The following is a 26,375-nucleotide window of genomic DNA, read 5'->3' as shown; positions in this document are numbered from 1 at the left end:
GGGATGCATCATTGCAGGACACCCGAGGGGCTGCGCTTGTGTAGCTCATTGTCGATTAGGATGAAGGACTTGGCCCTCCTGGCGAGGCGTCGCGCCTGAGCGTGGTTCGAGGGTAGGACCCCTCGAATCATCCAGTCGAGGTACTGGACGCGCCAATCTCGCGAAGTGGGGGCCTCGTCAACTTCCATTGCCTCGGCCATGTCGGCGGAGGTGGTGCCGAAACCAATGTCCATGGGCTCGACCTCGTCCGCCGGAGGGTTCCCGCCGGAGGGCCCAGTGGGCGAGGGGCCTGACTCCGTCGGGTTCTTGAACTCAACGGAGGGATTAATGATGTCTTGAGCGAAGATGTTCGGGGGGACGGTGGTCCGCCCCGACACGATCTTGGCTAATTCATCGGCGTCCTCGTTGTACTTGCGCGGGACATGATTAAGCTCTAGGCCGTCGAACTTGTCTTCGAGGCTGCACACTACATTGCAGTACGCCTCCATCTTCGGATCGTGACAGCTAGATTCCTTCATCACTTGATCGACGACGAGTTGAGAATCACCGCGTACGTCGAGACGTTTGACGCCGACCTCGATGGCGACGCGGAGGCCACTGAGGAGGGCCTCATACTCCGCCATGTTGTTCGACGCAGGGAAGTGTAGGCATATCACGTATCGCATATGTTCTCCGAGGGGTGAGATGAAGAGAAGGCCGGCACCGGCGCCGGTTTTCATCACCGACCCGTCGAAGTACATAGTCCAGCATTCGCCCTGGATTTGGGATGGGGGTAGCTGAGTGTCCGTCCACTCAGCCACGAAGTCAGCCAAGATTTGGGACTTGATCGCCTTGCGAGGTGCGTAGGTGAGTGTTTCTCCCATCAGGTCCACAGACCATTTGGCAATTCTACCCTCAGCTTCCCGGTGGCGGGCTATCTCTCCCAAGGGGAAAGACGAGACCACGGTGACGGGATGAGCCTCGAAGTGGTGGCGCAGCTTGCGCTGAGCCAAAACCACTGCGTAGAGCAGCTTTTGAATATGTGGATAGCGTGTCTTAGTTTCTGACAACACCTCGCTAATGTAGTACACCGGTCGTTGGACGGGCAGAGCATGGCCTCCTCTTGTCTTTCGACCACGATCACCGCGCTGACCACTTGGGTCATCGCGGCTACGTACAGATAGAGGGGCACGCTGTCCGTAGGTGGTGTGAGAATGGGAGCACGAGTGAGTGATGCCTTCAGCCTTTCGAGGGCTTCTTGAGCTTCGGGGGTCAACGTGAAGTGCTCGATTTTCCTCAAGAGTCGATACAGGGGTAAGCCTTTCTCGCCGAGACGCGAGATAAAATGGCTAAGGGACGCTAGGCATCCCATGACCCTCTGTATCCCCTTCTGGTCTCGGATCGGTCCCATCCGAGTGATGGCCGAGACTTTGTCAGGGTTGGGTTCGATGCCCCGCTGGGAGACGATGAAGCCCAAGAGCATGCCTCGAGGCACCCCGAACACGCACTTCTCGGGGTTAAGTTTTACCCCTTTGGCTCGTAGGCAATCGAATGCGATCCTGAGATCAGCAACCAGGTCGTCCGCCTTCCTGGATTTCACAACGATGTCATCGACGTATGCCTCTACGCTGCGCCCTAGATGGTCTCCAAAAACGTGGAGCATACACCTCTGGTATGTGGCTCCGGCGTTTCTGAGGCCAAAGGGCATCGTGACGTAGCAGTACATGCCGAAGGGTGTGATAAAAGAAGTCGCGAGCTGGTCGGACTCTTTCATCTTGATTTGGTGGTAACCGGAATAGGCATCAAGAAAGGATAAGAGTTCGCATCCCGCGATAGTGTCTACAATCTGATCGATTCGTGGCAAAGGAAAGGGAACCTTCGGACATGTCTTATTTAAACTAGTGTAGTCTACACACATCCTCCAGCTTCCACTCTTTTTCTTCACTAATACTGGATTAGCTAGCCACTCGGGATGGAATACCTCTTTGATGAATCCGGCCGCCAGAAGTTTCTGTAACTCCTCGCCGATCGCCCGGCGCTTGAGCTCGTCGAAGCGTCTTAGGCGCTGCTTCACCGGCTTGGAGTTGGGTCGGACATCAAGAGAGTGCTCGGCGACCTCCCTCGGTATGCCAGGCATGTCCGAGGGGCTCCACGCAAAGATATCTGCGTTGGCGCAGAGGGTGGCGCTGATCTGCAACGCCTTGTCATCGAAGTGGCTCGGGTCGAGGGGCACCTTCTTGATACCCTCGGCGGGTTCAAAGCTCCCGGCGTGTCGGTGCGTGGAGTCCAAGGCCTCGCTCGCAATTTTGTCGAGGGTGGCTGCGAGGGCCTCGTCCTCCGCTTGAGCTTCCGCGCGCTCAACGCACTCGACGTCGCACTCGTAGGCGTGCTCGAACGAAGAGCCGATGGTGATGACGCCCTTCGGACCCGGCATTTTGAGCTTGAGGTAGGTGTAGTTGGGGACGGCCATAAACTTGGCGTAGCAAGGACGACCAAGGATGCATGATAGGACCCTCGAAATCCCACCACCTCGAAAGTGAGTACCTCCTTGCGGAAGTTGGCTGCTGTGCCGAAGCACACAGGCAGATCGATCTGGCCGAGGGGTTGGACTCGCTTCCCTGGCGCGACGCCGTGGAATGGTGACTTGCTGGGGCGAAGCTTGTCCAGTCCGATCCCCATGAGCTCCAAGGTGGGGGCGTACATGATGTTGAGGCTGTTGCCTCCGTCCATGAGCACCTTGGAGAAGCGGGTGTTACCGATGATGGGGTCGACAACGAGCGGATACCGTCCCAGATGCGGGACGTAGTCGGGGTGGTCCTCGCGGCCAATGGCGATGGTATCCTTCGACCAGTCGAGGTAGGATGGCGTGGCTTTGGTGACGGAAAAGACTTCGCGGCGCTCACGCTTGCGCTGCCGAGGAGTCATATTCATCGTTGCTCCTCCAAAGATGAAGAAGGCATTCTCCACTGGGGAGAACTCGTCATCTCTACCTTTGTCGCCCGCGTCCTTCTTCTTGTCTTCGTCGCGATGCGCGACGCGGTTGTAATACTTCTTGAGCATTTCGCACTGCTCGAGGGTATGGTTGACCGGGCCCTTGTGGTAAGGGCACGGCTTCTTGAGCATGTCATCGAATTGGCCACCACCACCTCGAGGGGGGCCTCGAGGCCCTTTGCGGTCTGGGGCGGCAGCGAAAGCCTCCTCGGAGTCCTCTGCCCGCCCCGACTCATGCTGGTTCGGTGGGACCGGCTTCTTTCCCTTCCTCCCCCGCTTCAGTTTCTTGGCGGGGGCGTTGGGCTTGACGCTGCTGCCCTCCGCGGGCGCATCGTCCTTGCGCTTGCTCGATTTGTCGTCGAAGATGGCACCAACAGCCTCCTCGCCGGCGGCGTAGTTGGTGGCAGCGTCGAACAACTCATTGGTGCTGACGGGTCGGCTTCTTGCAAGCTCGTGCACTAGGTTCCTGCACGTTGTACCCACGAGGAAAGCGTTGATGACCTCGACATGGGTGACACTGGGGAGCTCGGTGCACTGCTTGGAGAAGCGTCGCACGTAGTCACGCAGGGACTCGCGGGGCTTCTGGCGACACCCTTTGAGGTCCCAGGAGTTCCCAGGGCGCACGTACGTGCCCTGGAAATTGCCCACGAAGATATGGACCAAGTCGGCCCAGTTGTGGATCTGATCCGCAGGCAGGTGCTCGAGCCACGTTCGTGTGGCGTCAGCAAGATGAAGAGGAAGGTTGCGGATGATGACCGCATCCTCCGTCGCGCGGCCTAGCTGGCACGCTAGGCGGTAGTCATTGAGCCAGACTGCAGGGTCAGTCTCGCCCGAGTATTTGACGAGGGTGTTGGGTTGTCGAAAGCGCGGGGGGAAAAGATGCAGTTCGAATCTCCCGGCTGAACACCCGGGTGCCCGGAGGCTCCGGTGACTCACCCCTGTCGTGCTCAGGGTCGAAGCGTCCACCCCGTCGAGGGGTGTACCTCCTGCCGTCGATGACGTTGTGGGCGTCGCCGTCGCCAGCGTGCCCGCGAGTGTCACGGATTCGCTGCCTTACGGGAACTCTCCCGATGCGCTCGTGCACCGAGGGCGCCTTCGCACCGGGAGCTCTGGTTGCCTTGCCCTTCCCCGCGGGGGGTGTGTGCACAGAAACCTCACGGTCCTGATGCGCAGTCCCATCACGCGGCTCCGAGGCCTTCGAGCGCATACGAGACGCAGAACTCTCGGCCTGTTGCACGGCAGCTTGCCCGATGAGCTCCTGTGCCTCGCGGCGCAGGTTGCGGCCCGAAGGTGTCGATGGCTCGGGCATAGCTTGGAGTAGGTAAGCCGCAGCGACGAGCTTCTCGCCCGCCGTCTTCAGTTCCGGAGATTTGTTGACGTTGTCGTCGGCCAGGATGCGCTCCCGGGCAACACGTCCCGCCGCCGGGGCGTGTGCACCACGCACGGTACGCTGCTGCTCGAGTGCGGCGCGTAGCTCCTGGGTTTGTTGACGCTGCTCGTCGAGCTTGGCTTGAAGCTCGTTGAGCTGCGCCAGTTGAGCTTGTCGCGCCGTTGAACTTGACGAGGAAGGGGCTGCAGGTGGGACCACCGGTTGCTTTGCCCGCACGTCCGCCCCGCCGTCCCCGTCGTTGCTTGGGGCATTGTCGTCTTGCTCGTCCGCAAGGTCCGCCATGAAGCACTCCCGGGAAGGATCGAAATCCCCCTCGCTGGAGTCTTCGGAGCAGGTGAGGCAGTAAGCCGTCGCCAGCTGGAACGAGCGAAGAGCGTCGGGGTGGCGAACCCCGGAGTAGTCCTCGGCCTCCTCGGTCGTGAAGTTGTTCATGAAGAAGTCGATGTCGTCGGCGATCGAGCTCGCCGTCTCGGGGTGGGATTCGTCAGGGGACGACGCGATGAGGCTGCGAATCGACCAAAGATGATGACCCGGCAGATCCTCATGCTCGATGAAGTTAGCGCTGGTTGACGAGGCGTGGGCGGCAGCGTTGCGCATCCCGAAGGGGAAGGGCGACGCCGAAGTCGAGTTCCCCCTGGGAGGCACTAGTGCTGCCGTAGGCGATGGTGCCGGCGCAGATGACGCCGAGGCACGCGATGACGAAACGGTGGCCCCGTTGGCCGTGATGCTGAGTTACGACATGCCAGCCTCGTCCCACGTGGGGGAGCTGTGGCGTGCCGCACGACGTCGCTCCGCGCGTGCTTGTCGTGAATGCTGACCCGAGCGCCTGTTGCGCCGGGCTGGTGAAGTCGGAGCGATGGGGTTGCGTCCGGGGGAGAGGAGCTGCATGAGGTAGCCGTTGCCGGTCGCTCTGAACTCGAGACTCCCGAACCAGATCACAAATCCAGCAGGGAGCGGATCCGAGACACCCATAGGGTATGGGTTGGATCTGCTCGCCATCCCTGGAGATCAAATGGGAACAAGAGAGAAAAATGTCACGTAGCCGCCCCTACCTGGCGCGCCAACTGTCGGTGTCCCGACCTGGGGGCCTGGATCCCAACTAGTAAATGCTGCGCGTTTCCTCATCCCAGATGATGATGCAAGAGGAAATCACAGTAACGCACGGTTTATCCTGGTTCCGGCCGCGGGGCCGTACGTCCAGCAAAGGGGGTGTGCGAGGGCACTGTATTATCTTGCACCCGGAGTGCTTGTAGTAGGGGGTACAAGCAAGGCGAGAGAGGGAGAGAAGCTCCCAAGTCTCTGCTAGGGGTGGAGTCGGTTGAGATGAATGCTCACTAGTTCCTGAACGTCCTCTTGGAAAAGAGAAGCCAGAGAGAGAGAGAGAGTCTAACCAGCCAGCAGCCCCCGGCTAAAGGAAGCCCGCCCCCTCCTTTTATAGTCACAAGGAGGGGCGGGGTACAGGAGTGGGGGCATAGAAGTCGTCGTTTTCCCCTGAATCGCGGGTACAGTGGTCGAACACTGTAGGAAGTACACTGTGGGAAGGCGACGTGCGTCGCAGTCGTCCTGGACATTGTCCTTGGTCTTGTGAAGATCGCGCCGGTCGTCCTGCAGTGTCTCCGCAGGCGGCGTGGTGGTGGTGTGTAGTGGGCCCTGTGGACTAGCGGTAGTAATGGCGCGCGACGGCCCCGGACCCCCTAGTGGGAGTGCGGGCGTGCACACTAGAAGGTCCGGGAGACACGTGGAAGTCCCGGACCCCTTCCCCAGTGGGAGGCGAGTCCGGATGGTCGGCGTCGGCAGAACAGTAATGGGAGCAGTGCCGAGCCCATCTTGTTCCGCGTGCAGGTCCCAAGGCACTGCTACAACATCTGGGATGGCGGAATGGTGACCGGAGTCAGCGGATGGGACCCCGGTCACATCCACTGTGGGAGTGGCGGCCTGACGCCGCCCGTCCTTTGAGCCGTGGCGGAGTGGCTGGCTTTTAATGCCTTCGCACGGCGAGCAGTTGGGCGGCGAGGTTGTTTGTCCCTTGTGCCGAGGGGTGGCCTCGAGCGAGGCAGAGATGAGCTACCCGCTCGAGGGTAGATTCGCTACCCTCGAGCGAGGCGGAGATGCGGAGTGCAGTCGAGGGATCCCGACGGGGACCCTCGAGCGATGCGGAGATGAGTCACCTGCTCGAGGGTAGATCTGCTACTGTCGAGCGAGGCGGAGATTGTCCAGCGAGCCCGAGAGGGACCCTCGAGCGAGGCGGAGATTGTTCCGCGGGTTCGAGGCGGATGTGAATGGGCCGTACGCTGGGCTTCTTTGAGTCCCTTCCTTTCTTCCGAATGGGAAGCAGGCCGCGGGCCTTAGTGGGCCTAGTTGTTTTAACAGGTGTTTGTGTTTTTAAAAGCGGTCTTAGTACTCCGATTAGGGTGTCCCTAATTGTGATGCCCGACAAATGGATCTGTGTTGATTGAATCAAGAACCACAATATTTATACATGCCCAAAGGGCTAAAGGGTGTCTGTTCCCGAAGGGACATGCCCCTTCGGGAATGACCCCTTCATGTAATTGTAACTACCTAATGACATTCTAATGATGTCATTAATCTATTTAAATTACAAAAATTGATCATTAATCTATTTCTTCATAACACAACGGACGCACCTTTCTTTCCTTTTTTGTTTGTTTTTTATTTGGTTTTTTATTTTGTATATATTTCCTTCTTATTATTTTTACTGTTTATTTGCAATGCTCCGATATTTTCATTTATTTGTTTGCAATGCTAAATTATTTTTTTTCATTTTTATAGATTTAATTATTCCGTGACGTTATTCATTTGTTCGCGATATTTATTGTGTATTATTTAGTCTATGCATCTAAAGTTTGCAATAAGTGATATTTGTTCATTGCACATTATTATTTGTTCGTTATGTTTAATCTTTTATTCGCAGAAAATAATTATTATTCTTTTTCTTAAAATATTTGTTCTCAATAACTGAAATTAATTATTTAGCATTAGAAAAATATTTTAAAAAAGATTGTGATCTTCTTTTTTATGCATGTACAGAACCTCTCTTCTATTTTTGCTGACAACATGCATGCAATATTTTTTTTGTTCGTGATGTTCAAAATTTGTCCACAGTGTATGATTATTTGTTTGTTGGGTTTAATATTTTGTTAGCAAAGAGATATGAATTTGTTCGCAGCAGTACATTTGTTCGAGCTTTATCAAAATAATAATGAAAAAATAAAATTCTCCAAAATAAGTCAAGTGTGATCATGTTTTGAAGATCTTGACGTAAGAAATACATGGTGCAATCGAAATAATTTGGATATTCACTCTGGCATTTATAGATTTGTTTCAAATTTGTTTGCAAGGAGTGATGTCATTATTTTATCTTTTCTGTATGCATATGTACTTTCGCTCTCTTTACATTGCAAGGAGTGATGTCATTATTTTATCTTTTCTGTATGCATATGTACTTTCGCGCTCCATGTAAAGAGTGAAATTTATCGGGCTGTAAAGCGGCCCACGCGTGGAGCTCCTCCTTTAGGCGATGATGGGATGTCACACCGCCTTCTGCGACATAGGCTCCGTTTGGTTTTGTAGCGTGCTAGTGAATATTGACATTTTTTACCGTTAATTACGGTGTCAAATAAAGCCAGTTTACAAAACCAACTCCAGAACTCCCACGCTAGTGACCCTGAAGAATCTAATGAGGCCTTTGGCCGCGCGATTAGAGGATGGTTACTGTAGCATCACTGTAGCAAATCATCGATTAATTATTGTCGTTAGATTCGTCGCGAAAAGTTACACCCATCTCTAAAAAAATTTTGCAAATAGACTTCATTCAGTCATTCATGCGGGAAAGATTTTCTTCTAGCGCTAAATTCTAGCGCTCATCCAAACAAGGCCATATAATCGCGGCCGTGGGGTGGGGTGGGCTGGATGTGGTTTGGGGCAGTTTTGGGCTGGTTTTAGACCATTACCAGGTATAGGAGCTGCGTCGCAATTTTCTATAGCACGCGGCACTAGATATATATAATGGAGTCTACTTGCTGCTAGCGTGGTAGCATGTGGGGGTCTATTTCGATTGGCCGGACCTGGAGTCCTCGACCGAAGAAGAATTGACTTCTGACTGAACAGCTAGTCACACATAGCAACTGGGGAGTGATTTCGAAAAAAAATGCGGGAGGGTGAACGGGCCTCACCATTTTTTATTAAGAGGAAGCAACACGGCTTCTCTGGTCGCGGAAAAATCCCCGAACCTTAGCCCATGCCCGTGAGGGCCAAGTCTTACGGCAAGCACATCGAGGGGATTTTTTTACCCACGGGCAGAAATTCGTCCCAACTGGGATTCGAACTCGCGACCTCGTGGGGACGACCATACCTCAGCTCCTCTAACCAACTAGACTAGAGGAGCTTTGTAACTGGGGAGTGATCTCTCCGATCTGAACTGCACCGTTTGCTCGCTTGTCCGATTATCTCTCTCGCACTCTGTCTCTGGTGCCCGCCTCGCTGTTCGCACGCCGGGTTGGTTCGCCGGCCACAGAATCCTGCGCCGTCGCGGACTAGGTTACGCTGCCCACTTGCCCCAATCTGCCCCTGCCAGAGGGAGGAGGGTCGCTACTTAAGCCCTCTACCGGAGTATACTGTATCTCAGTATCCGTAGCTAGTCCGGTACGGACGAATGGCGTCTGCCATGGCGGCTGCGGCGCCGGCCGATGAGGATGGGTCGCCGAGGAAAACGAAGCACGGCGGCTTCAAGACAATGCCCTTCATACTAGGTGCGTGCGGTGACGGCACTCGGGTCAGTTTTCCTCGGTAGAGTCGCAGTTCGATCACTGTTTCCCGTCAGCGTCTCTCGTTGTGGATTGTGATGGTATCCTATCCTCCGGCCACGCCCTGCAGCGAACGAGGTCTGCCGTCTGCGACCGCTTCGCCACGGCCGGCTTCAACGCCAACCTGATCACGTACCTCACGCAGCAGGTGCACCGGCCTGCCGCTCGTGGAGGCCTCCAACCTGCTCACCAACTTCAACGGCACGGCGGCCTTCACGCCGGTCCTGGGCGCCATCTTCGCCGACTCCTGCGCCGGCCGCTTCTGGACCATCGCGGGCGGCGGCGCGCTGTACCAGTTCGGCATGCTGGGCCTCATCGCGGCCACGCTCGCCCCGGCGCTCCGCCCCGCGCCGTGCGCCGCCGGTGCCGGCGCCCCGCCGTGCCAGCGCGCCAGCGGCGGGCAGCTCGCCATGCTGTACCTGTCGCTGCTCCTCACCGCGCTCGGCGGGGGCGGCATCCGCCCCTGCGTGGTGGCGTTCGGCGCCGACCAGTTCGGCCGGCGCGGGAGGCGCCCCGGCGGCGACCAGAAGTGGAGCTACTTCAACCTCTACTTCTTCAGCATGGGGCTCGCCGTGCTGCTGGCGCTGACCGTCGTGGTGTACATCCAGGAGAACGTGGGGGTGGGGCTGGGGCTTCGGGATCCCGGCCATCGCCATGTTCCTCTCTGTGCTGTCGTTCGTGGCCGGGTACCCGCTCTACGTGAAGGTGAAGCCCGAGGGGAGCCCCACTACTACAGAACAGGTCTTTGTTCCAGGCCATTTGTCCCGGCTGTCTTTGGACCCGGGACAATAGGTGGCTTTTGTCCCGGGTCCAACGACTAGCCGGGCCAGCGGGGAGATAGAGGTCTTTTATCCCGGTTGTAGGCACCAACCGGGATAAAAAAGGAGCTTTTTGTCTCGGGTGGTGGCTCCAACCGAGACAAAAGACCCCGTTGCCTTTTTGTCCCGGGTGGAGCCACCACCCGGGACAAAAGGGAGCCTTTTATCCCGGGTGGAGCCAGCGCCCGGGAAAAAAGCGACCGACGTCTCCCCTTGCCGATATTTTCTAAGTCGCTGGCTCCTCTCTCTCCTCTCATTTCTCTCCCTCTCCTCTCTCTCTGCCTTATCTTCTTCCTCCCGCCCCCTTCCTCAGCTGCCTTCTCTCCTCCCTCCCTCCGGCCCTCAGCTCCCTCCCCGGTGCGGGCGGGCCCGGCGAGCCGCAGCTAGGGCGTGGCGAGGCCCCGGCGGCGGGCACAAGCTCGGCCCGGCGGGGGCGCGCGGTTGTCGGCGCGTCCAGGCCCAGCAGGGGCAGCTTGGGTCCACGCCTCGGCCAGCGACGGCGAGCTGCGCCCGCTGGCTCGTGGCGAGCAGCCCCCGGCCGCGGCGGCGCGAGGCCGCGGCGGAGCAGGGCCGCTGGCCTTATCGACAATGCTGTCTGCCCCACGGCCACGCTCGTGCAGGTGAGCTAGCCGCCACGCGGTTTCGCCTGTGTCCCCCGCCTCCTGTCTTGTCCCCTCTTGCTCGCGGCGGCGGTGGCTGATGATTCGTGGGGCGGATCCGTGGTGCAGGTCGACAGCGCCAGGAAGCGAGGCGTCCTGCTCGAGGCCGTGCAGGTGCTGGCCGACCTCGACCTCTCCATCAACAAGGCCTACATCTCGTCCGACGGACGGTGGTTCATGGACGTCTTCCACGTCACCGACCGCCTCGGCCGCAAGCTCACCGACGACAGCGTCATCACCTACATCAAGCAGGTAGGCTTTCGGTTTCTTGGGCCTCGCCGGCGGAAGCAACGGCTTTGTCGGGTTTTGTTTCTGACGGTGCGCGTGGCGGCGCGGTCTCGCAGTCGCTGGGGACGTGGAACGGGCCGGCGCGGCCGGCGGCGCTCGAGGGCCTGACGGCGCTGGAGCTCACGGGCGCCGACCGCACGGGGCTGCTCTCCGAGGTCTTCGCCGTGCTCGCCGACATGGAGTGCAGCGTGGTGGAGGCCCGCGCGTGGACGCACCGGGGCCGCCTCGCCTGCGTGGCGTTCCTCCGCGGCGAGGACGCCGACGCCGGCTGCGTGCTGCGCATCCTCACCCGCCTCGGCCACCTCCTCCGCGGGGACCCCGCGGAGGTGCCGGGCGCGGTGGCCGCGGTGCCCGCCGCGGGCGTCGCGCACGCCGACCGCCGCCTCCACCAGCTCATGGCCGCGGACCGGGACCGGGACGGCCGCGCGTTCCTGACGCCGGCCGTGTCCGTCGACGGCTGGGCCGAGCGCGGGTACTCCGTGGTCACCGGCTGCGGCGAGTGGAGGCGGCGCTGGGCTACGGGGTTCCTCTTTGTTTTTTTTTTCTTCAATGATTCTGGGATTGAAATTGAAATTATGTGAATGATTTGGTATGGATTATACGCATGATTTGTTTGTGGATTTCGATTGTGATTGGGTTCGTGAATGATTTTGTCACTGAGAATAAAAGATTTGGAAAAGTGGGAGCCTGCATGTGGGCGAACCGCAGGCGAGGTCAGGCCTGCGAGATTTTTTTTTATTTTGCAAAAATATCATTTGTCCCGGGTCGTGAGCTGCCGGGACAAATGGACAAAGGGTATTTATCCCGGATGCTCAATCCCGGTTGAAAAACCGGGATAAAAGGCTATTGGCAACCGGGACTAAAGCCCTATTCTGTACTAGTGCCCCTTCACTTCAAGAGGCTGCTGCAGGTCGTCGTCGCCGCGTCCAGGAAGAGGAAGGTGGACGTGCCGGAGGACGCCGGCTTGCTGTACCACAACAAGGAGCTGGACGCCCCCATCACCGCCGACGGGAGGCTGCTGCACACCGATCAGCTAAGGCAAGTCTGCCACTGTGCTTTCTTAGTTGAGTCTTGTTGGTCCATGTGCATCGATGTGTGTCAATTTGCTCATGTGGCTGTTGCTCGTTGTTTATTTTGTCTGGCTCCAACGTCTCCGAGATCAGAATTACTAATTCCTGCTGGTACTTGCCCCCATGTGAAGGTTCTTGGACCGAGCGGCCGTGCTGACGACGGGCGACGTCGCCGCCTCCGGCGAGCCGCACCTGTGGCGCGTGTCGACGGTGCACCGCGTGGAGGAGCACAAGTCCATCGTGCGCATGCTGCCCTGTGGGCGGCCAGCATCATGCTCACCGCCGCGGCTTCGCACAACTTCACCTTCGCCATCCAGCAGGCGCGCACCATGGGCCGCCACCTGACCCCGAGCTTCCAGATCCCGCCGGCCACCATGATCATCTTCACCCCGCTCACAATGCTCGTCAGCCTCGCGCTCTACGACCGCACCTTCGTGCCCCTGGCGCGCCGCTACACGGGGCGCTGGTCGGGACTCGGGCGTCACCTACTTCCAGCGCATGGGCGCCGGCTTCGCGGTCTCCGCCCTCGGCGTCATGGCCAGCGCGCTCGTGGAGACCAGGCGGCGCGGCGTGGCCGCCGAGCACGGCCTGCTGGACAGCCCCGCCGCCGTCGTGCCCATCAGCGTGTTCTGGGTGGTGCCGCAGTACGCGCTCCACGGCATGAGCGACGCGCTCTCGACGGTGGGCCACATGGAGTTCCTGTACGACCAGTCGCCGGAGAGCATGCGCAGCTCGGCGGCGGCGCTGTTCTGCTGGGTCGCCGGCTCCCTGGGGAACTACCTGGGCACGGTGCTCGTCACGGTGGTGCAGAGCGCCAGCAGAGGGGTGTGGCTCCAGGACAACATCAACCGAGGGAGGCTCGACTACTACTACTGGCTCGTCACCTTCCTCCTGGCGCTCAATCTCGCCTACTACATCGCGTGCTTCCATTTCTACACCTTGAAATCGTTCGAGGTCGACGCCGGCGACGAGGCGCAACGGCCTCATGACGGTGGTGGAGACCAAGGTGGAGAACGGCAGGCAGATCCCTGCCACGGCCAGCTGGTTGGGGCGTCAGAGAATGGTGTGGGAACCGTGTGTGATGGTGAGAAGCACATTCCCTAGCAATCCGCAGTCATAGCATATATCTTGTAAAATGTGCTTTCCAAGTTGTAACCGATGAGCGATGAACAGTAGTACATGAACAAAATGTGCTCTGAATGGAAAAAAAAAAATGGGTGCACTCCGAGTGCATGGGCGCCTCTGTGCGCCCACACGTCTGATCCTCACCACGTATCCCAGATGCAGATCCGGGGTGCACGGAGACAGCTATCTACGCTCGCATCTTTCCTATCATCTGGGTAAAAATAATATATCTAAATTTGCCAAAACGATACAACTTAGAATAAAGGAGAGGGAGTATTTGTTAGAGACAGCGGACGCGCTCAGGCCCACAGGACTGCAAGTGTTTATGAGTTTATCTTGGCCCAATGTTTTTCATCTCCTTTCGAGAGGGCTTGGTCTAATTCTGTTGGATCAGATGGCCATGTAAGCCCATCACGGGGGAGGAACACACGGATCGATCTCCTGCGACCGCGTCTGCAAGATGGATCTGCTACCACCTGCTCGCCGACGTCCTCCGCCGCCTCGCGCCGTGCGGTCTCGCCGCGTTGCGCTGCGTCCGCTCGGTCCCCATATAGTTCCTGCATGGCTCGGTTTCAGCAGCAGGTTCAAGGAGGACTCGGAATGGCCACCATCGCCGTACACGACGCACGTCTTCTCATCAAGGAGTTGGAGGTGGGAAGTTCCTTCATCCGAGAAGGGGTAGCTGTGGCCTGTGGCGACGATTGCTGACATGATGCCCGATCGGCAAAGATTCCAACGCCACACAATCTATCTGCGGGGAGCACTCTATGTGCACTGTCAAGATGATTGATCTGTTATGAGGTATCCATTCACTCCTCTATCTAATCTATTTCTCCCTAGATTTAGTTTTCCTCCTTTACTAGTATTTATTTATTAACTGCATATTTGTTTTGTCACATGCATGTTCTCATATTCGTAGAATAAACTTGTCAAATGGTAAGTTCCAAATGATGATCAAATCCCTATTAGCGAACGAAGTAGTAGGCGATGATGTTCTTCACTTGGGGAAATAGGAGAAAGACGTATACTGTGCGTTACTCTGGAATGATAGGTGGCCCCAATGGAGTGTGGTTGCTTAATGAATCATGCGATCAGATGGAATGGGAGTTGAAGAGTAACATCAGCCTTCAAGCGGTGGTGCAAAACTATCCCTTCTCTATTCAGAATAGATACAACAAACCGTGGATCGTCATAAACGACAAGGTGGACATGAAGGAAGCACGGGCAGAAGAGCAATTTGAATGGAACTTTGAAGATGGTGCTATCGTTGAAACCAAAGATTCGGTTGAAACGTATGGCCAAGAAACTTTTTTCCTCGGATTTCATCCTTACAAAGAGATTGTGTTCATTTTGTGTATCACAAACAAGAGCATTATCTTATCATTTGAACACCTCCATGGTTCAAGAGTTGGGCATCTTAGATTATTTACCGGACATAATAAAGTCATTTCCATACACACCATGCTTGATTGGGGAGCTACGTGCGTGAAAACAATTCGGTTATATGGAAGCTGCATTGTTTGGAACATATTACATATTTCATATGATCTGTTACATTAGTTCATGCTTATAAACATTGATTCATACCTTTCTGCTACTAATAATCAGATTATTAGAGTGCATGTCTCCGGTCTGTTTTCATTAATCTTCCGGTTATGTTTCTCTTTCTTTCTTTTGATAAAACTATAGCAAATATGCCCATGTGTTGCTACGGTAAGTATTGATTAGCATAGTATAATTTGTAAAATAATTTTTATGAAAAGTGTGATATATTATACAGTATATGTAACTTATTATAAAAGCTTTTTTTTATAACTAAAAGAGTAATAATCTATTATGTGTGACTAAAAGAGTAATAACCTAGTACGTGTCGGTCGAGGACTTTAGTATTTTCTGGTTTTACTCACCAAGTGTCAATCGATCTATATGGTTTCATATCATCTGCTGACCATAGGGTATTGTTTCCGGTTTCGATTTGATATCTTTTTCTCATCCATGGAACCACCATCATCATGGGTCCACGAGGATCGACGAAAATAATATACTGAAAGACCGGATCGGGTGCTCTAGCCTAAGAGGGAGAGAGGGTGAATTAGACAACTTAAAATCTTAACCTATGGCTTCAACTCAATTGCACAATATTAAACTAAAACATGCTATCTATATGTGCAACTAAGATTGTTCTAGTGTGAAACTCCTATCCCAAAAGAGGTTAGCAACCTATCGCCTTTCCTATCAAGAAACTATTCTATGAAAGTAAAGGCATACAAGAATTACTAGTATGAAATATGGAAACGTAAAGAGCGGGATAGGAGGAAGCAAACTCTTGACGCGGGTGTTTATTCCATGGTTCGGTTAGCCACAAAGGCACATCTACATCCACGTTGTTGAAGCACTCACTAAGAGTATTGCTTCTCAGCAATCAAGTCTCTTCTGTGAACTCAATCACGGTCACCTTGATCACGAAATCCACGGGAGCTTCTCCACAAAGGATGGGGGTCTCCACGTCCCCCGCACAAGATCGTCCACACCACTCCACACCAAGTCGGAGGGTCGTTGACGTTGTCGGCGAGCCACAAAGCTCCAAGGGGCCGGCGCTCCAAGATATCTTCTTTGGTTCACACGAGAACCACAGCACAAAGGCACAAGACCTTGCTTGTTCACTCTCTAAAGAGCTAACCTAGCACTAACACTCTCAAATATGTGCTAAGGACTAAAGATATGATCAATAAGCACTTAAATGGCTTGGAGTTCTTGGGTGTGTTTGAGGCTTGTAGCAACTCCACCAAACTTCAAATGGCCGGGGGAGTCCATATATATAGGCCACCAAGTGGAGAGAGCCGTTGGGAGCCGTTACCCAACTTTCTACGTGGTGTCGGATAGACCGACGGTAGGGCAGCGGATCATCCGGTCACTCTGCGCCCTGAGGTAGCCGTTGGGTCTTCTGATACGTGACGTAGGAGGCACCGGATAAACCGATGGGGTGGCGTCGGTTCATCCGGTGTGCGTCGGATTATCTGGTGCTGAAGGCATCTTCGGCTGGCTGCTGACGTCATTGTTCCGACGCAATGCTCCGGTGCTCGTCGGATCATCCGGTGCTGAAGACTTCTCTTAAACGCGCTTGACATGCTCTCTGGTACATCTTCCGGTGATTACTCCGACGCTCCAACTTGGCATCGTCGGATCATCCGGTGCCACTTGGCTTTTCTCCCACCAGTGCAGCAAATTGCACCGACGCCTACGCATCGGTTTATCCGGTGCTAACCGGATACTCCAGTGACCCTGCATCGGATCATCCGGTGCCACTTGTTTCTACTTTGTTTTGCTTTGTTTGAATTCTTTCTTCGTGTTTTGCTTTGATTGGCCTTTTTGCTTCATCCCTGGGGTGTATAAATATTTACTTGACAAACTCATTTGTCCCATTGATTGCGTTATTACTCAATCACCAAAATCACAAAACAATGGCCTAATAGGGCCATTTTCCTTACAATCTCCCCCTTTTGGTGATTGATGACAACACAATCAAAGCAAGTATAAATTTTGCGAAAATTGACAAACTGACCCACTTATACTTGCTTGGATGCTTACCATCATCCAATGTTGACTTGGCCTCCCTCTAAATCCATCATTCCCCCTTTATTTCTTCCCATGTTTGCTACGTCTTCTTTTTTTTCTCCCCCTTTGGAATCAAAGTTGTTCCCCCTTTGGGTGATGCTCATTTTTACCTAGCTTTGATCCAAATTTCTCCCCTTTGGAATCAAATCACCTAAAAAGACTTGGCAAAATGATATAGCTCAAAGTGAAAGTTAGTAGTCTAGGGAGTTAGTCCCATGAATCATGATCCAATTATATGATATCAATGAAGATACCAATTGAGCGATTACTAAGGTGGATCACAAAATCACTAAATTAGCATGATATGAGCTAAGCTTTCCACAAAGTGTATGCACAAAATGATAATGTGAAAATTATATGCACAACTAGACATTTGAAGGAGAAAGCTTATATCATATCATACACGGAGGTAGCTCTATAATAACAAGAAATCGACAAAGATACCAATTGAAGGAGTTATAGACCATGCATACCTCCGGAGGATATAGTTACCTTGCATGCACCAATTTGAAAATCTTGAAGTGAAGAGCACTTGATACACCAAGGTGAGCAAATGTATGAGCACATAGCTTATGAACTTAGATATGGAAATTTAAGTCCAATAGAGCATGGCTCAATATGCATGAAAACATACTACTTTATCTAATCACTCTTATAGAGTTGTTAATTCGCATTGAGAGTGAACAATATTCTCTTAGAGTATTAATTCCGGAAAGAGAATACAAAAGATAAGCTTGAAAAACAAGTTAGTCTCAAAATCACAAACCATAGGATGAGCTCCCCCTAAATGTGTGCATTTAGTGTTTGAATCACTGATCAAACATAAGCACATTATTTTTGACAATAATGGGAAGTTTATCATATAGCTTGTGCTCATGGTACACAAATGAAACACATACCTCATGAAGTCCATGTACCATGAAGGGTAACATTATGTAGCTTTCTACACATTTATCAAACCATGTAGGTTGCTCATGGGTTAGAATCATGACACAAGCAACCCACCATATATAGCACTAGACGATGCAATGCAAACAACCTAGTAAGGGCAATGGAGCTACATGATGATTGAATTGAAATCTAGCTGACATTACCTTATGGGGGACTTGGGCACTAAATGTCCAAGTTGTGAGCTTAACTTTTTTGGTTTGAATCTTCTCATCATCTTGTAAGCTAAGCCTCCAAATCTCCCGAAGCCATTTTTGGGCTTCAAGTCTCCTTTGGAACCCACACCATTTGAGGCCCCTTCATATTGGTGATGACATCCTTGGGCACCCAAATGGAGTGATTCCAACTCCTTTCTTACTTCCCAACCTTGTGAGCAACCACTTTGCCATTGGTTTTCTTCTTGATCATATAGGTGGTGCTATTGCTCTTGTTCCTTCAGTTGGGCTTGGTGTAGATGAGAGAACTCTTGATTGTGAGTTTCTTCTTGTTCTTCTCATCCGAAAACTTCTTATTTAGTTGAGGACACTTGTTGGACTTGTGGCCTTCTTGATGGCACTTAGAGCAAGTCACGGTGGACCCCTTCTCAAGTTTTTTTACCATGTCTTCACGGTTATCTTGAGAAGATTGTACATTGCTCTCTATACTTTTGCCCTTTAATCTAGCCAAGTCCTTCATGAGCCTTTCTACTTCTTGCTTGAGTTCATTATTCTCCTTGGCAATGAGATCATCACATGATTCTACAACAACATTCTCATGGCATTTTTCATTGCAAGGGTTAGATTTATCAATTGAATCAAAACAAGAAGTTGAAGCACTATTAGTATCATTAATGCTCTCAATTTTCAACTTGAGCTCTTCAAGCTCTTTGCTAAGCAATTTGAATTTTCATAACAAATTTTCATAATTTGTAGCGAAAATAGCATTAAGATCATTAAGAGCATTAAGGTTTTCAATTTCATTTGATTGCTTCTTAATAACTTTTTGGTGGTCATGTATTAATTCAAGAAGTTTTTCATATGAAGGAGAATCAGAGTCATCATCACTTACATCGTTTTCCATACCTTGGGCCATAAAGCATGTGTGTGATGATGATCCCATGTTGGTGCGGGTGATGAATTTTTTGCTTGATTAATCACTTGAGCTTGCACTTGATTCTTCACCACCGCTTACCCATTCACCAAAGATGGCAAATGATTCATGTTTGGGCTTATTCTCCTTCTTTTCTTTCTTCTTCTCGAATCTCCTCTCAACCTTCATTTTTTGGTGATGTGCCCCATCTTTGAGGAAGACCATATACCCCATTGAGTTGATTTTTTGCAAGCACTTGTTCATCTTTTTTACTTGCTTGTAGAGGTTGGGGTTCATTGGCTCTTGTTCATCATTTGAGGAGTTTTGGCATGCCTCCTCTTTTTCCTCTTCACTTGAGCTACCTTTGATGGCCATCTTCTTCAACTTCTTGACTTGCTTGCATGTAAGTGCACTATGTGTTGGTGAAGAAGGTGGCGCTCTTGGCTTGATGTCATGGCGTAGCTCATGAGCGATCACCTTGTTGAGGACTTGATTTGGCGTCAATGTCTTGAATTCTTTTTCATAAAAAATTGTGATCACCAAATCATAGTCCGGCCTTCGTAGAGAGTGAAGAATCTTACGAATGAGCTCCATATCATCAATTTTCTTCACATCTAAAGAGTTAATCTCATTCACAAGAATATTCAACCGTGAGTACATAGATTCGGCATTTTCATCATCAAGTTGCTTGAAGCTATTAAGTTTATCAATGAGAATATGATATTTTTTATTTGCAACATCTTTTGTGTCTTCATGGTTCTCACTAATAGTTTTCCATAAATCCTTAGCATTTTCACAAGCAAACACACGGTTAAAAACGTTGTCACCAAGAGAGCTTAAAATGGCACATTTTGCTATAGCATCGTATTACTTCTCTTGTTGACTTTTTCCCTTCATTCCCTCACTTGTTACCCTCCAAATATTTAGGCCATTTGCTTGGAGGTGAGATTGAATCAAAATCTTCCATCGTTGGAAGCCCGTGCCATCGAAATATGGAGGAGGTCCTAATGAATCCATTCCTTTCCCCAAAGATCTAACTCACTAGGTGCGAAGCCTAACCGATCAAGTGAGCCGGTTTTAACAATTTGCCAATGGAATTGGCGTTCTTAGCGAAAGAAGTGAGTTCCAGCTCTGATACCAATTGAAAGACCGGATCGGGTGCTCTAACCTAAGAGGGGGAGGGGGTGAATTAGGCAATTTAAAACTTTAACCTATGGCTTCAACTCAATTGCACAATATTAAGCTAAAACATGCTATTTATATGTGCAACTAAGGTTGTTCTAGTGTGAAATTCCTATCCCAAAAGAGTTTAGCAATCGATGGCCTTTCCTAACAAGAAACTACTCTATGAAAGTAAAGGCATACAAGAATTACTAGTATGAAATGCGAAAACGTAAAGAGCGGGATAGGAGGAAGCAAACTCTTGATGCGGGTGTTTATTCTGTGGTTCGGTTAGCCACAAAGGCACACATACATCCACGTTGTTGAAGCACTCACTAAGAGTATTGCTTCTCGGCAATCAAGTCTCTTCCGCGAACTCAATCACAATCACCTTGATTCCGAAATACACTAAGGAGCTTCTCCACAAATGATGGGGGTCTCCACGTCCCCCGCACAAGATCGTCGACGCCGCTCCACACCAAGTCGGAGGGTCGTTGACGTTGCCGGCGAGCCACAAAGCTCCAAGGGGCCGGCGCTCCAAGATATCTTCTTTAGTTCACACGAGAACCACAGCACAAAGGCACAAGACCTTGCTTGTTCACTTTCTAAAGAGTTAACCTAGCACTAACACTCTCAAATGTGTGCTAAGAACTAAAGATATGATCCATAAGCACTTGAATGGCTTGGAGATGTTCTTGGGTGGGTTTGAGGCTTGTAACAACTCCAGCAAACTTCAAATGGCTGGGGAGTCCATATATATATGGGTCAGTTGGATCCATGCCACTACAACTTCTTGAAATTGGATTTCATGTTGAAATCCATGCCATTGAGTGGCATGATTTTGAACATGAAACCCAATTTCACGGAGTTGTGGTGGCATGAATCGAATTTTCCCTATATATATATGCCACCAAGTGGAGAGAGCCGTTAGGAGCCGTTACCCAACTTTCTGCGTGACGTCGGATTGACCAACGGATGGGCAGCGGATCATCCAGCCACTCTGCGCCCTGAGGTAGCCGTTGGGTCTTCTGACACGTGACGTAGGAGGCACCGGATAAACCAATAGGGTGGCGTCGGTTCATCCGGTGCGCGTCGGATGATCCGGTGCTGAAGACATCTTCGGCTGGCTTTTGACGTCATTGCTCCGACGCAATGCTCTGGTGCTCGTCAGATCATCCGGTGCTGAAGACTTTGCTTTAACGCGCTTGACATGCTCTCTAGTACATCCTCTGGCGATTACTCCGACGCTCCAACTTGGCATCGTCGGATCATCCGGTGCCACTTGACTTTTCTCCCACCTGTGCAGCAAATTGCACCGACGCCTACGCGTCAGTTTATCCGGTGCTAACCGGATACTCCGGTGAGCCTGCATCGGATCATCCGGTGCCACTGTTTTCTGCAGAACTCGTCTATTTCAATCTTTCTTTGAGTTCTTTCTTCATGTTTTGCTTTATTTGGCCTTTTTGCTTCATCTCTGGGATCTATAAATGTTTACTTAACAAATTTATTAGTCGCATTGATTGCGTTGTTACTCAATCACCAAAATCACAAAACAATAGTCTAATGGGGCCATTTTTCTTACATGTACCAAAAAACAGTCCTCTCTTTAGAAATAGGTAAAGATAAATATATATATATATCACAATTGGTGTTAGCGTGTTTCAGTCCTCGAGCTGAAAAGTAAAAATGATCCCCAATTATTCTTTTTGGAAAAGGGTCAGTTGGATCCATGCCACTCCAATTTCTTGAAATTGGATCTCATGTTGAAAATCATGCCATTGAGTGGCATGATTTCCAACATGACACCCAATTTCACGGAGTTGTGGTGGCATGAATCGAATTTTCCCTTTGGAAAAGGCCCACCACTTAGGTCCAAACATGGTGATACATCCATTATGCTTGCACTATGTCTCTGCCCAATTCAGCAATCATATGCGTATGATTTGCACGGCATACTCAAAGCAAAGTAGCAGTACAAGGTAACTTTGGGAGGAAGATGGATTCCTTTGGAATAATTAACAAGAGTGGTTGTTATAAAAAAAACAAGAATGGAATTAAAAAGATGGATTCCTTAGGAATTAACAAAGGGGGAAAGGTCACATGAAACAGTGGTCTGCACAAACTGACAGAATAAAAGTAATTATTTGAAAGACTTTGAACGTAAACTGAAGCTTCTTTATCTGCGTCCGGTGAGGACCCAGGTCATCACGGGGGCGCCGGCGATCGCGAGGAAGGGTGGATCTGCTTAGGGCGTGTTTAGTTCGCGAATTTTTTTGAGTTCGGCTACTGTAATATTTTCGTTTTTATTTGATAATTATTGTCCAATCATAAACTAATTAGACTCAAAAGATTCATCTTATCATTTACAGCTAAACTGTACAATTAATTATGTTTTAAAATTATATTTAATGATTCATGTATGTGTTCAAAAATTCGATGTGATAGAAAATTTTAAAAATTTTTGTGAACTAAACATGGCATTAAATAGTTGTCCCCTAACAATTATTGGCCCTAGGATAGCAGATGCACTTGTTTGGGAAGCTGGATTATATTTGTACTACACAAGAGGATGCGGTACGTTTTTAAGTTCCAACTATACGTGATACGTGTTAAGATGAATTCGTATCCATATTACCGCTTTCCAAACAAAATGTACGTATTGTACGAATCCTGCATACCAACGCATACTCAAATCAAAATTCGTATCCATATTATACTGCTTTCCAAACAAAACTATGTATGATACGAGTACTACATACCAACGCATACTCAAATCCAAGGGGAAGAGTGTAACACCCTAATTTAAATTACAGCATTTATTAATAAATTTAATTGGCTTTATTTAATTTTCTAAGGTTTATTGTGTTAGGCTTGCATTTAATCTAAAATTTTGTTTCTTAAGTAATTAAAATTTTACTATAGGTTTAAATTTTGGTGTTGCATTCATGCTGGTGCATGATTTTAATTATTTGAGTGTGGTTTGAATTCAAACTTTGTTTGAATTAGAAATAGAAAAGAGAGAGGAAATAGAATGAGAAAAGAAGACCCAGCCCAAACCCAAAACAAGAAACTCAACCCAGATCTAACCCAACCCAGTGAAACAGCCCAGCCCACTCTTTTCCCTCCCCCCCCCCCCCCCACGGCCCAGGCTCCCTCTCCCTCCCGTGCGCGGCCCAATCCCGCGAGGCCCAGCACGCCCGGCCGCTCCCACTTCGCGTCGGCCCGCTCGCGCTCGCCCTCGCTGCCACCGGGGCCCCGCACGTCAACGCCCGCTGCTGCGATAGCGCGCTCGCCCGCGGCCCGCTCGCGCTGGCTCTGTCACTGACCCGCGGGCCCACCCGTCAGCGGCTCCCCTCCCTTTCCTTTCTCCCTGCAGCGCAACGCCGCGGCCGAGATCACCGGCGAGTTCGCCGGGACCCTTATCCCGCTGCGCCCCGCCGAGATCCCCGGGCCCCTCCTATAATTGGCCCCTGCGACCCTCTCTCCCCCATCCTCGCCCCGTAGCACCACGCCCGAACCCTAGCCGCCGCACATCTTGCTCCGCCGAGCCGCCGCACCTCTGCTCCGCCGCGGACCGGCCACACCACAGTCTCCCGGCCCAGGACAACAACATCTGGAGCTCCACCTCGTGCGCAAGACCATCCCCGAGCTTGCTGCCCTCGACCTCCAGCCTGCACGCGCCGAATTTTTCGACAAGGGCCGCCGCCGGTAAGACGCGCCGCCTGCGCGATTGCTCACCGCCGGTAGACCACCTCCCACCCTGACCCCTGTAGCATCTCCGCAGCAACTCCAGGAGGCGAACCAAGGGAATCCAGGAACCCCGAGACGCCCGCAACGACTCCTCCCCGAGCTCCGCGTCGACTTCGCCGCTCGGACCTCGCCGCCGGTTCCCTGCGCCACGCAATCCGGCCTCCCCAAGCCCTCGGTGAGCACAAGAACAGCCCGTTTCCTTTTGCACTTGTTGTCTTAGACCGTAGGCCGCATCCGAGCCCGGAACACGCCACTCCCGGCAAGCGCCATGGCCCAGCACCGCCCCCGCCGTCGCAGCTGCGTCCCAATGCGTGGTGCGTACTACCTCCCAGGCCAAACCGCAGGCCAAAACAAGCCCCGGAACGCCGGATTCGACGAACTCCGGCGAGTTTCCCGCTGCGCCGCCGCGGAACAGAGTCGCCGGCGACCTACCGCCGCCGCTCGCGCGCCCAACCACTCCTGTCCGTTAGATCTGAGATCAACGCGCCTGATTAGAAGCCGCGTACCCCTTCGCCTGGAGCCGACGGATCGCGATCCAACGGCTGAGATCCAACCGTACCCCTTCGGCCTGTCACTTTTGCTAAAGAGCCCTCACCTTTCTTTGAAATCAACCCGCAGTCCACTCTTGTTCAAAAATATTTACGATTTGGCCCAGTTTTTAGCAGTTAACCCCCTGAGCTTCCTGGAAATTGAACCCGCCGTCCAGGTCTGTTGTTTTTGCAAGTTAGACCCCAGAGTTCTAGTTTAATTATGTTTTAGTCCTCGATTTTTGCAGAAAACCCCATGGAACTTAGTTTTTCTCGTAGATAAGCCCCTAGAACTTGTTTTTAGCCTAGATTATGCGTTTTAACTCTGTTTTAAGCGTTCTTTATGTCCACGCGATCGTTCTGACGCGTAGAATAGTTTTAAACTAGTTTAGTGTGCTGTTTTTATGTATGGATGTACTGTTTCTTAGCTTTTGTTAGTATTTGCTTGTATGCTTATTGTTGTGCCTTGTTTTTGGCCATGTGTTCGTGAGTAGACGTTGAGCTACCAGAGGAGCCCCAGTACCAGTACCAGGAGCCATCTTCTGAGCAGTTTGAGCAGCAGGAACAGTTTGAGGAAGGCAAGTATAACATGAACAACCTATCACTTTTAAATACATTTTCATACTGCATTTTAATATTGTATGCCTATAAGGATTTCCTAGCCACTTTATATCCTTTATATATCCTTTGGGTTGCATTTTGGTTAGTTGTGCTAGGTGCCGCGCTATAACACATGATGGTCCTTTTTAATTAATTTGATTAATGATATATGCAACTTAATTCTGAGCGTGACCCTCTGTGTGGCTTGAGTGGTTCACGTCTCGTTAAAATTGGTTTTGTTAGAAACATGGTTTAGGGGGCCAGCACGGTGCTTACTGCCTGGTTGGCCACTCTCCATAAGGACCGGTTCATAGAGCGAAAACCTGGGACAACAGCGCTACCACAAGACTGGAATGGGACGGTCTTGGCTTACTAATTAGGCCATTTTGGTTCGGGAGTAACTTACCGACGGGGCAAGAGGGGAGTCGAGCCTCAATGGTGCCCAGGCTACGAGGCTTGGTCTGCGTACCCCTCGAGGTGGGTACCATCGTTGCATTGCCTGAATCCTTAGCGGTTACACCTTACCAACGTGTCCTTTGTAACGGCCTCGTAGTGAGTTTGCTAGTCATCTCACCTAAGGAAGTGTGATGAACAATTAGCGTAGCTCACGACTTGTGGGTAAAGATGTGCAACCTCTGCAGAGTGTAAAACTGGTATACTAGCTGTGCTCACGGTCATGAGCGGCCCAGATCCTCCTTTTGATTAGTGGGGTTAGCTCCTTCCGACGAGGGGGTGCCTCTCGGGGTTACCTTGGTGGTTGTGGTTTGGTTCTCAGTAGTAACATGATTAATTTTGATTAATTACTATGTAACTGGGTTTATGTTAATTCATCAACTTGTAGTAAATAACTTTAATAAAATTTTGCCAAGACTTAAAAGCTAATGCAGTCAGTCAGCCAACCTAGAGCCTCATAGTTTGTGTTATACTTGTTGAGTACAAGTTGTGTACTCACTCTTGCCTACTCTACTCTTTTTCCTCTTGGATACTCTACTGCTGCTCAGTTCCTGCTGACGCGAGGGAGTTTGCTCAGCGCTACCAGGACTACGAGGACTTCTAGGCGTTCGTCTCCCAGTCGACGTCCCTGTGGCGCCCTGCTCAGCTTCGGAGAGTTTTTATCGTATTTGTACTTCGCTTCCGCTGTATAAGACATTTTGTCACTAATATGATAAATAGCATTCGTATTCGCTTTATTATATTTTTTTACGTGATATGTGCTATGATATACTGTTCATTCTATTGTATATACGTGTGATTTGATCCTGGCACGTATATGAATGCTCGGTTTATGTTCTTTTATAAACCGGGTGTTACAAAGAGGGAGTGTGAGGGGGATTTGCAAAAGTGTGATTAGAGGTGGGTGGTTAATTATAAAATTACTCAATCCCCCTATACTTCTTGGATGTTGATTCGGTGGTCCAGATTGAAGTTTGCACGGTTCGAAAGAAGAGGTTGGTTTGCACCTGATAGGGTGTGTTTAGTTCGCGAAAAAGTTTAGATTTTGGTACGGTAGCACATTTCATTGTTATTTGATAATTAGTGTCCAATTACGAACTAATTAGGTTT

General features: G+C 51.3%; 1 protein-coding gene and 1 pseudogene across 1 annotated transcript; both read left to right on the top strand.

The window, feature by feature from the left end:
* The first annotated feature begins 9,104 nt into the window (after positions 1 to 9,104).
* On the top strand, positions 9,105 to 13,172 carry LOC120665480 (annotated as a pseudogene).
* LOC120665481 (ACT domain-containing protein ACR7-like) lies at positions 10,586 to 11,547 on the top strand. The gene is made up of 3 exons (XM_039945058.1): positions 10,586 to 10,621; positions 10,730 to 10,912; positions 11,005 to 11,547. Exons 2-3 carry the CDS (start codon positions 10,838 to 10,840, stop codon positions 11,527 to 11,529), a joined length of 600 nt encoding a protein of 199 aa, XP_039800992.1. The 5' UTR covers positions 10,586 to 10,621; positions 10,730 to 10,837; the 3' UTR covers positions 11,530 to 11,547.
* Positions 13,173 to 26,375: the final 13,203 nt, after the last annotated feature.

Source organism: Panicum virgatum, chromosome 3N (genome assembly GCF_016808335.1).
Source record: "Panicum virgatum strain AP13 chromosome 3N, P.virgatum_v5, whole genome shotgun sequence".
Lineage (NCBI taxonomy): Eukaryota > Viridiplantae > Streptophyta > Magnoliopsida > Poales > Poaceae > Panicum > Panicum virgatum.
The sequence above is the reverse complement of the archived record's forward strand: the minus strand, read 5'-3'. Positions and strand labels throughout refer to the sequence as shown.

Bases quoted from the DNA above. Each gene is read 5' to 3' on its own strand.
- LOC120665481 (XM_039945058.1), top strand. From the start codon at position 10,838: ATGGACGTCTTCCACGTCACCGACCGCCTCGGCCGCAAGCTCACCGAC. The intron at 10,913-11,004 runs GTAGGCTTTCGG...GCGGTCTCGCAG, and splicing joins TCATCACCTACATCAAGCAG to TCGCTGGGGACGTGGAACGG.